General features: G+C 39.8%; 1 protein-coding gene across 1 annotated transcript in view; it reads right to left on the minus strand.

Annotated features, from left to right (window-relative positions):
- Positions 1 to 11,365, minus strand: part of slc9a1a (solute carrier family 9 member A1a) — a 60,748-nt gene extending 49,383 nt beyond the window's left edge. Inside the window, exon 1 of the mRNA XM_041792817.1 lies at positions 10,313 to 11,365. Coding sequence (XP_041648751.1) covers positions 10,313 to 10,604 — 292 coding nt within the window. The 5' untranslated portion in view covers positions 10,605 to 11,365. The remainder of the gene's footprint in view (positions 1 to 10,312) is intronic.
- Positions 11,366 to 12,013: the final 648 nt, after the last annotated feature.

Raw genomic sequence — 12,013 nt, forward strand, 5'->3', positions numbered from 1 at the left:
GAGGAGCTCTGCAGGCCTGAGTAACAAACCACACTCAATGTTCTAATATCATGCAGGCTAAAAATGTACATGAAAAAAAAACATTTTTTCAGGTCTTTCCTGTATTGCAATATTTATTCCAGGAAGGAAAGATATTGCAATCTCAGTACTTGCTAATGTTGTGCAGTCTGTCAATTCTGGCCCCCTGTAGAGAAAGTAGTGCCTCTTATTCCTTCACTGTTCTTGTACTTTATATTTATAGGTAGTTTTTCCAGACAAAAATCTAATTTTCACTTTCAACAGTCAAATACATCCCTCATTGTGAATATCTGCTGTGCAAAAACATAAAAGATAAAAAGGCTGCTCCCTTAGCATGTAGTAATCTATTTTATTTGGTACTTACCCTGGGTCAAAGGTTAAGGCACAGAAGAAACACTCTACAGAAATATCTCTCATTTGCTTTTGTACATCATAAATAACTATCAGTGTGTTTCATAGACAGTAAAAAGACTACTATAGGGGCTTAAAGATGGCGACAGACATTGATATGCTCACTCTCCATGGACGATACTGAGTCATTTATCAAATGCCTATTTAATTGATCCATACTGATGTATTGGCATTTAAAGCTCACTGAAATGATTTTTTCAATAATTTGTCAGAAAACACCTCAACAGTAGAAATGACCAACCTCTACAAAGACAGCAATTACAAAAAACTTCAATCACTGTCAGTACAGAGGTCCTTCAGGAAAGGTCACAACTGGATGGACTGGACGCATTACTGCAGCTGCCTCCAGCAGTGACAAACTAAACACTGGCTGCAATAATGACTCTCAAAATGACCCAGTATCATTCATGGGTGACCAGGAGGGACAAGTAAAGACTGTGCATGCTGGACAAGCAGGAAACAGAATGAGACAAAAAGCCATTTCTGCATCAATACTGACCACTCTAAATGTAAAAATCTCCCAGCAGGTCCAGGACCTGGGGACAAAAGGGCTCAGCGGAGCCTGAAAAGTCCAACCAGGGCTAAGTGGTGACAGTTCACACATTCTAAAATCTCTTCTGCATGACTCCAATTACAGCCTCAGTACTCATCATGTTAAGAGTCTAACCTCTGTAGATAAGATAAGCCAAAGTAGGACAGGGAAGTACAAAGAAGAACTCACAGGGTATGAGTAGAAGTGCATGGCATATGTCTGAAGGAGATAAACAGCACGTGTACTTCATGAATGAAAAAACATTTGTAGATTAACAGGGAAGGATTCTTTTACTATGAGATAAGGCTGTTCATCCTGGCTGCTTGTCAATAATGACAGACGCTGTGTCCTTACAGCACTCACTCCTGAGAGCCTAAATGCACCAAGGTTATTAAAACCCAGCAAAGGGGAACACTTGTTCGCTTCTTGAATGTGTATTGAGTGTCAGCACAGCCTGGTACTCAGTACACACCATCGAGAACTGTGTGCTGTTGCCAGGTGACTAATTGTACACCACTAGCAACAAAATCTGCAGGCATGAGCTAGCACAAAAGAGAGAAATATTGAAAAAATTGTTGCAGACATTGGCTGATGACACATTCATTGGTTTCTCTATGTATAAATAAACGTGCTTAACTGGCCAGAGACACAGATGTTAATGGAGTTTCAGGTACGCCACTCCTGCAGCCTGGAATCTACTGCAGGAGATTCTTTGTCTTGGGGAGCTGGTCTCTTTAAATCTTTTTAAAAGTAGATTGAAGGCATTGAAGGATGATGCTTCAAGTTGTAGATGTTTTGACCAATAAATTTGTGCTCTGTGATTCAGGATTTGTTTGATCTGTGTTTATAACTGTTATATTTCATGTCTGTAACTCTGTTCATTGTGCTGCCTTTCTTGGCCAGGACACTCTTGTAAATGAGACTATTGATCTCAGTGAGGTTTTCCTGGTTAAATAAAATCAAATGAATAAATAATAAATAATAGTGAGGTCAAGAATCTAACATTAAGAGTGATTCAGGGCTTGTTCTTAACAAGTTTTACAACTGTACAGTGCAAATCACTGCCTTTCCTTGAGCTTTTTGTGCAAGACAAGAGTTGGCTAAAACAGTTAATAATGGAAATCTACGGGTACATTAATGGATGATCCCCAGTGGTGGGAGGTAAACAGGTTTCTGTACAGTCACTGGTAAAATTTCTGCCACAGAATGGATTTTTGCAACACCGTCTTTACCAGTTTAAATGCATGCGCTGTTGTAGTGCACACATGAGACATAACTGATGCAACCATTAGCATATTAGAGTGATTTGTGAAAGACAACAGCTCAGTCAGAGTTCAGTCCATGCGCATTTCCCCCTGACACTAATGATCAGCCAGGTAACAAGCCTAACATCACCTGTTTGTGTCTGTGTACTTAATGTGCAGCACAATAAACAGTTAAAACATGTATACTTCTCTCTCCAAGACTGATGTTTGCAATAACAGTAACATGCAGCGAGTGTACTCATTTTGCAAAGCGTCTCTGTCAGCCTGTCTGGGGCTTTTACACAAGTTTTAAGCTGCAATCAATTGAATCTGCAGCGATCCATTTTATTATGGCTTAAACAACTGTTCAAAAATAAAAAAAATCTATGTAAAATGGGCTACACAATTCAGGACCTCTGAGTCAGGCACAACCGTTATCAAGATGAGCCGTATTGTATGCATTGTCTTTCTTAAATATAACCTTTGTGCTTTGCCTTAAGATGAATAACAAATCATTAAAGATAAGATGCTTTTATCTTATGACACACTGACTGAAGCTCTGCCAAGAGTGTGTTTCTGATGATGTATCTGGATTTATTCCCACAAGAGAGATAAGGACAATACTAATGGCCCATAATTCTCTATGGGTTTGCCAAATCCTGCAACTTTGGACTCCATAACAACTGTATTCATTTAAATTACTCAGAGAGTTGTCTGTCTTATCCAAATGTGGTCAGACTCTGTTCTATGCTAAAATCTAATAATAAGTCTGGAACACTGCTTTGAGACTCAATTTCATCAAGGAAATTCAGGAATTATTTTAAAATAGTCTGCAACAGAGGGTACTGGGAAGGTTGAAGAATAATACAAGTGGTCTGTGAGTCAGCCTGGAGATACTGATAATGTCTGGTATCGATTGTTTGCTGAAGATAAAGCAATCCCTGACAGAAAGGGCAGGTCTCTGGGAGAGCCCTTTACTCAGAAAAAAATCAAGATAGACAACTAAAGCATTCCTGAAATAGGGTTAATCAAGACATAGTGGTTCCCAGAAAATTAGACTTAGCAGTTTGACTCTTGATTTAAAATTGCAGATTACTGTCTGGTAATTACAACAACCAACAGGTCTGCAGTTCATCGGGTGAAAGAACAGAAGAAAGTGGCACAAAAACTAAGCAAATAACTACAACAATAGAGTTTGATTGTGTCTGGATAAAACCAGGTTACACAGTATTGAACATTAACAGATGATCACTCTATGCATGTTTGAGTTACTGAATGTGCTAGAACTTATCCTACAACATGGCTGTCGAAACCTTACAGAAAAATGTAAACATGGCTGAGTCACTTTAACATACTCCATCTCTAGTGAATTAAAGTTGGTAAAACAGAGAGGGGGGATGTTGATGACTCATCTCCACATTCAGACACAAATAACAGCAAACTGCACAAAGCTGACAAACTACAGGAGTGATGGTGGTTGAAGATGATTAGTGTGATATGCTTTTTAAATTGGAACCTGAGATGAAGCAGACAGCGAAGCAAAGAAGCATGATTCATGCTGCTATTTGCTGTCATAATCCTTTTGTCCTTATTCATCATGCTGATATTGTTTTGCTGTCAATGTTTACCACTAACATGATTGTCTCAATTTGGTCATAAAAAGCACATCAAAAAATTCTTCTTGTTAAATGTTTGTTTGCAGCATAAACACAGCAGCAACATCTAGTGCTGACAATAAGAAATACAATATAGTCAAGCACAAGATTCATGTTTCAATGTGGGCCATATTCAATTGTACTTTCAGAATATGGGCAGTTAATTAGTATCAATTTCAACTACAATTTTGGCTTCACATGATTGTGAAAACAAGGTTTTTGAGATTTAATAATTACTCTTCTGCATGCCGTGTTGCACTTATCTTAACCACAGGCCGTCATGTGTGGTAAATGGAGCACACTCTCCCACTCAACAGCTCTCACTTTAATTTAAGTGAGGAGCAGTGGGAGCCACATCACATACTTGGGTTAGCTTGAATGTGAGAGAGCTAAAGAATATGACAAACAGGTGGCCAATGGTAAGCAAAAAAGGTAAAATGACCCCAGCCATATGAAACCACTGGTCTTGGATAGTCAGACCTGGTACAATGCAAAATAATGGTTATGGCTGCCCTAAAAAGCAACACAACAAATGTATGTAATCACTTGAAGTTCATGCATAATGTGATATGATATAAATGATCATGATCTCAATCAGGATTGGGAAGCATCCAGATTTTCCCACAGTGTGTGGTATTATGGTCATGTGATTAAAGTCACATTGGACATGAGGCAGTTCAGGCCAAGCACTTGCTGACAAGCATTCTGTGGTGAGTAGACTGTGCTTCTGCCATTCAATTTTTTGAGGAAATGTGTCTTTTACCAACTCTAAAAAAAGATAGGATAAGCAGAGATACATTAGGACAGTCTCTCTTTTACTCTTTCTTGCTCTTACAACATAAACCTTTGGCTATGTCCTGCACATCTGTATTAATATACCTGACCTCCATGGCTGAAACTTACATTTAATTCCTGACTTGCCCCAGAAAGGAGAATTAAGGAGTCTTTAAACCATAAATTACCATAGTTTGCATTACAACAGGCATAAGCATGTCTAAACAGTGTGTCTTTTTTAGCCAGTTTATTTGTTGATAAATTAGCCTTACCTAATAAACAGGAGTTCTGTTATTACTTTTACAGCATCTTCAAGCACAGGCAGTGATGCTGCTGATGGAAATGGACACACACTTTGAGGCATTTCTTATAAGCATGGGTAAATTACAAAGCTGACTTTTTCCTGATGTTAATCCAAGCAATACCATTGATATTTTTTAACACCCTTGGGAGTGGTACTACTATCCAATCCTAATCCCAATATCACTAAAATAATCTTGATTATCATTTTGCTGTAATGGAGCAGCCCAACCTTTGGGTTCTACAGAGAGACAGAGGGAAACTTATCAGGGCAAAATTTCATATTATGTACTAAAACTCACAGTTCATCTTGTGCTTCCCTTAAAACCTCCTGACCTGCTTGATCCTGTGATGACCCACGAATGAATAAGCATGCAAGTCTAACGCACTTCCACTAACGTCACGCTTCCTGCTATCTAAACTGATAGTTATTTGTCCTCAGGGAGGATTCAACAAAAAGTGCAAAGACAACACACAATGAGTTGGAAAACAAAAATACAAAGATTAACACTAAATACAGGATCTCCAAAGACATTTAAAAGAATTTGAACTGTAAAAACACAAATTAAGATGAGCTTGATAGCTTTTATCTGAACTTCCTCTTTGCTTCTTCTATTCACCATCAATGCTTGAAGAGCGTGAAAAAGGGAATAGCAGGAAGTCTTTTATGCTTCACATGTATACACCAAAGCCTGGTTAAAATAAACATGTCTTTCCAGATAGCAACCAGTGCAGCTCTTTATTTGAACATTCTCCACAAACAGTAATAAAAATGGTGCACTGCTGAGAGCATGGTCGTGACTGAATTTCTGCAAGAGCAGCATGTTTAGGCTGTAATATTTCTCTAGCTGTATCACATACTTTCCATTTTGTATAATCCAGCACACTATGAGAAGTCTGCCTGGTTTATTACATATATCACTTTACAACTGCTTTGTGTTGCATTGGGCCGGATCATTTGTGAAGATAACATTATATCACTTTATGAGTGACCCCCAAAATCTAATCGAACAGTCTCTTAGGGCAATAAATTATGTTTTTATATTCAGTCTTTTTGACCTGAGCCATATTTTTGCATCAAAACAGATAAAAAACCATATTTATATCATCTTGACTTTGTAAAGCCGATTTAAGTCACAGTCCAGCTCCTACACTGACAAATGATGCACTCAGACAACAGCAGCTCAGTGTGGAATGGTGATAGGTTTTCATGGAGTGTCACACTGAGGTAACACACACCATCTCCCTGTAAATTGTTTGCCCAGTTGTGAATAATAAATGGGAAGTGAGACTAACTGGACTTGTCAGACATGCTACAAGGATTCATCAGAGGGAGGGGCTTCATAGACTCAAACACTAAGTAACAGGAGGTGTGTCATCTCGCCGACTCATAGATTACTATGAAATATTTTCAGGTCTGACCTCCCAGGAAGCTCATTCTTTAAGTCTGTGCGGTTTGATTTAGCTATAAACATTACAACCCTTTACTACATTGTTATCATCATTGTTTAACTGCAGGCGAAGTCTTGTTTATGACTTCCTTTCCAACATTCACTAAATGAATGTAGGACAAAGTCATTAAGATTCCAAGCTAGATAGCACTGATTATTCCTAATTAAAACAAGACAGATATTCTCAATTACAGCCACCTCTAAATATGGGGTCAAAAAAGCAGCACAACTTTATGATGACCATGCACAAGCTTTCCAGTGTCAATGACAGTGTTGCATTGGTTGAAAAAGAACTGGTATTTCAATGTGATGCTGGTATGCAGCTTAGTTACAGTAGCTAAAATAGAGGATATCTCATGAATATTGTCGTTTCCACTTAGAACATATTCTCAGAGAAATAACATCCCCTAAACTTTGATTTAAATAACAGCCTTTTGCACTGTATAATCAATTCAAGAAAGAAAAATACTAGGGTTAAAAATAAGGGCAGAGAGCCAACATGCACAGAGGCAAGGTTGCCTGATAGATAAATGGGCCGTGGACATTTTTCCAGGCTCATAAGCCATTAGGATTGCTATGAACATGAATCAGACACTGGTCCAAGGATGAGCAGTGTAGCAGCAGCAGACACATTGAATTACCCATTACCCATTTTCAGCAGTCGGGGGATAATCAGGGGCTTAAGGTCAACACTGTCTGCTACTGCTGCTTCTGCTGCCACCTCACTTAAATCTGCCTCTTTTCTGCTTTTACACTTCCATCATTTCTTTCTGTCTCCTTATTCCTCATTTTTCAAACCATGCCCTTGAGCTGCATACTAACTGAAAGCCACTCGAGCCAGGTGGTCCCTCTCTGGCTGTCCTCTCTCATAAGACCCTGGGCACCTTGCCAACACAGTGAGTAAGTATCCAATCCTGTCTACAGGCGGCTGCTCAGTCAGGCCTCCTGACGTCGCGGGCTTCTGACAAGCTGCTGGCTCTGAGAAAATATACAGCGGGGGGGACAACAAAAGCAGTCTTCTGAAGCATAAAGCAAGGAGGGGCTGAGGCAGGACAGTAAAAAGAGGAGAGAAGAGAGCTGAGGAGCAACAAAAGACACATAAGCAACAGAGGAAAGTGACAATTTTGATTGAAGGGTTTCATCCTGACAGAAAATTATGAAATGGCTCTGCTAAGATTTGCCGGTTACTTATTGAAATATCTGTCATCACAATGCTGCAAGAATGTGTTGACATACATATAAGTGAGACAGCAGAGGAGATTCCCCTGTGTCCAAATCTTGCCACATCATAGTTGCTGCCTAAAATCCATACTGCTGCATCAAGCTGCTTAGTCACCACTGTAGCAACAAGACAGTACGGCACCAGAAGACCCTCTCCACGAGGCCGACAGTTCTGATGAGTAATCTGCACGACTGGTAAATAGATTTGCCTCTGACTCAATAATAGAATTAAGGTAGTCAGAGCATAAAATATAGGATAATATCAGCATACCAGGTCGCCTGTAATTGGTGAACAGAGAAAGGCAAAAGGTCAACCTTGCAACAGATGATCTGTCACAGGCTTTTAACTTTCAGCCAGTCATTGCAGGCCTGTAAGAAGCTTGATGTACATACAGTAAGCTGAATCAAGACAATTATCAAGTGCTTTCTCTGCTGATTAATAGGTTTATATAGTATGAATTATTGCTTGTTTTTTTAGAGCTACGTAGGAACTTAAAATAATTGCATATTAAATCACAATATAGGGGAAAAAATGCTACTCGATTACTTGCCCAAATCGTTCAGGCCTAGTGTGTACCCACTTAAGCAACATGAATAAACCTGTGCAATGATTTGTAACCCATTACCCCCAGCACTAATGGAATATGTCACTCAAAATGCACAAGCGTGTTGTCTATGGGTAAGTGTTGATGGTAAAATCTGCTTTGTCTTTAGCTGTTAATTTCATAATGATCTTTACTCGCCGAAGTGACAGAAGAAAATGACAATTTGCAAATACTCAAGGCCCTTTAAGCAAACTTAATGCAATATGGCTTTGACACTGGGTGGTACTCCTTCGCTGAATGGGCTGCTTAAGAAAGGACAGGCACTGGTTTAGCTCAGTGGGTAGAGTGGGTTGTAGTTCTCGATGCACTGGTCACTGGATTTATCCCCGGTCTTTGAGCTGTTTGGTGTATGTCTTCCCACATTCTCCCTATATTTCCTGTTTCTCTTCAGCTATCCTTTGGGCAAAAAAGCCCAAAAAATAATCTTTAAAAAATGTGGAGGTTTAATTAAGAGTTCTGCTGGCACCACTACACCACTAAGTTATAACCAGTAACAGTTTACCTCTAACAGCTACTACTTAGCTTACTAAAATAATCCATTGGGAAGCTGTCACTTTAATTTTTCATCTAATCCAGGAGCATTTATAATATAACCCAAATCATGTGGTACTGATACCCGACACTGATACCAACAAAAACAGGAGTCTGAGACACCTAGTAGTGTTGGATAATTTATTGCTTTTATTTATCAAAAAAAAGGAAACACTTGCTCCTAGCCAGTTTCACTCACATTTCTAAATGTTGCCAGCATCTTTGTGGAATTAAGATATTGCTCTCTCTCTCTCTATTGGTAAAAATATGACTGAAGCTCATAGTACTCATTCAGTACTTTTTGCTACTGCCTATTACAATGGAGATGTATTATGTGAAGCTCATGGTAAGTGTGCAGAAAATTTTGACTTTCTCAAAATTTGCAATTGTTACCTATGTTTTTGCACAATTTAAACACATTCAAGACTTTGTCTGCAGTTTTCAATCATTAAAAACATTTTGGGTGTCTGTCTATTTACCCTGCTATCAAACAGGTTTGATGGGGTGACCGTGGCCCAGGTCGGTAGTCCAACTGCCTACTGTTGGATCCCCAGCTCCTGCAGTCACAACATGTCGATGTGTCCTTGGGCAAGACATTTAACCTCAATTTGCTCCCACTGATTTATCAGTGGTGTGTAATGTATATGGATGCATATGAATGGGATTACATGATAGTGATGGTCAATTCTCCATAGCAACCTCTGCCATCAGTGTGTGAATGTGGAGGGTGTGAATGGGAATGAGTGACCTGCGGTGTAAAAAAAAAGGCTTTGAGTAGTCACATGACTAGAAAAGCGCTATACAAGCTCAAGTCCATTTACCAATATTTACACTATATAAATATATGTGTGAGTGTATGTATTCATTAATGCAAAAGTGCAGTGTGTAAAACTGGGAACATTACCAACATCTAACAGATTCTAGACTGCAATGCTCACTTCTCTGATGGTAAGCTATGCAAACAGTGATACTAAAAAAAATGCTCATCTGTTATATGTAAGGGCCTCTGCTCCTTCTGTAGAAAAAATCCAGATGATGGAGTCCATGAAGGGGACCCTTCCCATGTATGAATAAAAGATTTGCTTTAAGTTTATAAATGATTAAACAATTTTATATATTCAGGTGTTTAAACACAAATTTAGATGGGCCTAAATATAAACACTATAGTTATTATTTTTAACAAGTTTGTTCTATTAAATGCCTACTAGGCTTAATATTATACACTTCACATTTTAAAGAATTAAGTCAAGAAATATAATTCTGGTACAGTGAAAACCATAGATCGTTTCTTTACTGAGGAAAGTCACCATATTCTTATCATGTGTATCATTGTCAGCTATGGTAAAAAAAATATATAGAAATAGATTTTGATCCATAATGGTAAGCCTTGCTCTAGTACCACAGGACTCTACTTAACACCTGTTTGTTTTGATAAAGTGCAACAGCTGGCTTCATCAGGGCATACCTGCTAACTACACCTGTAATAGAGGCCACATAACCTAACACTCAGCTAGCATTTCCTGGAAAACTCCAGCGCTAAAGCAGCTATACATATCCACAAGATACTCACCTAATTTCATTAAAGAGGCGAGCAGCACCCATAATGAAATCTCAAAGGGGGTCTGTATGTGATGGTAGTCGAGGTCGAGCACAGGGAAGGCCTTTTTAGTTGAGTTATGTCCCTCGTCCGCCACTTTGTGATTGACTACATTTGCCTGATGGCTGATATCCGGAGAGCTGGCAGCTCCGAGAGGAAGAACGGAGCCCTCCAGGAACACCAACACCATCAGCAGGAGAAGCCCCCGCTCTGGTAAACTCTTCCCGATACCAGCCGGGCTGTGTGAACCTGTCCCCGAATGCATTTTGATGTACAAAAAAAAAAAACAACTTTAGGAGATGCTGGTTGAAAATACCCAAGTTATTTCAAGTCAGCGAGTTCAAGGAAGTTGAGTGGAGCTATTACGGTTACAACTTCGCAACGTTGAACCACCCGTAGAACATTCTAATCTTAACGGTCGGTTCGGCTAGCTTGAACCGAACCGGGCATCCATTCTGTAAAGTAACGTCAGCTAGCTTGAGTTGGGTGTCCTTTTGTAGTACAGGTAAACAGTCCACACGACACAGGCCGTCCGTTGTTAGGAAGCAGGAAATGTCAAAATGCTAGAGAGTTTATTTCCTCAGCAGCGGGGATAATAGTGTTGTATGTGGGACACTTCTCTATTTGTTTAAGCTGCGGTGTTTCACAAGTTTCTGCGTCGGTGACTATCAATACCCCCGTAGGTGAAAGATGTCACTGTTGATGCTGGAGGCGAGCGAGACACAGCGGCATCCCCTCCACGCCTCGTCTTCCTCCTCACTGCCCAAGATACTCGTCCGTGAGGCGGCGGTGCTCAGATACTGACCTTGAAGAGATGCAACGAAGCTGCCACATTGCATTTTGCCGTGTACCGTATCTATCTCAACTTTTGGATGTTGGTGTCCGCGTATGCCGCATTTTCATCGTGTACCCGGGAGGACAGGACCTTGATAGGGTTCTCCGCTCGGGGGGGGGAGGATGGGGGGAAGACCAGGGGTGTGCTCCACCCCAGCTTCTTAAGGCTTGTCCTGGGTTTTCAAGCCAAGTGGAGAGTGCTTCTTTCTGTTATGGTGTTTAGCTTCATACAACCTTCAAAACGCACACCCTTTCGCGGAGGTTTGGTGGATGGGAGGAGGAGGAGGAGTAGAGTAGAAGGGGAGGGGGATGTCCGACTACAGTGACACCTATAGGAATGGAGGCTTAAGGTGTCTCTTGGGCAAAATAAGATATGAATCTTTCAAACTGCTGCTTTAGGAACATATTCCTCATTTACACAAGTTGTTTATGAATATGATATGCTTTTTTAGTGTTGTCAGTGTTGTTTTCATCTTACAAGGATGCTTTATCTCAACCTTCCCTGTAAAGGTCAACGAAAGAACAAAAAACAAGTCCATACCCAGGGGGGTCCAGAATAAATAAAAACTGTCTCCCTTTAAAATGAAAAAAAAAGAAAAGAAAAAACTATGGATAATAATTCTAAACTAATCCAACAAAAAATACTTAACCAAACAGGACCTCTTATCTTGTTAAAGCAACACTTTTGTGACTCTCCCCCAGTGGTATTTATATTTACAGGATTGTGATTCAACAACTGGACATCATTTGAGTAGAAAATGCATTTCAAAAAATGAGAGAGGAAACGTCATAAAGATCCAGTTTCTGGAAAGATGATTGGCCGAACCCTCTGTTTGGCAC

Source organism: Cheilinus undulatus, linkage group 8 (genome assembly GCF_018320785.1).
Source record: "Cheilinus undulatus linkage group 8, ASM1832078v1, whole genome shotgun sequence".
Classification (NCBI taxonomy): Eukaryota; Metazoa; Chordata; class Actinopteri; order Labriformes; family Labridae; genus Cheilinus; species Cheilinus undulatus.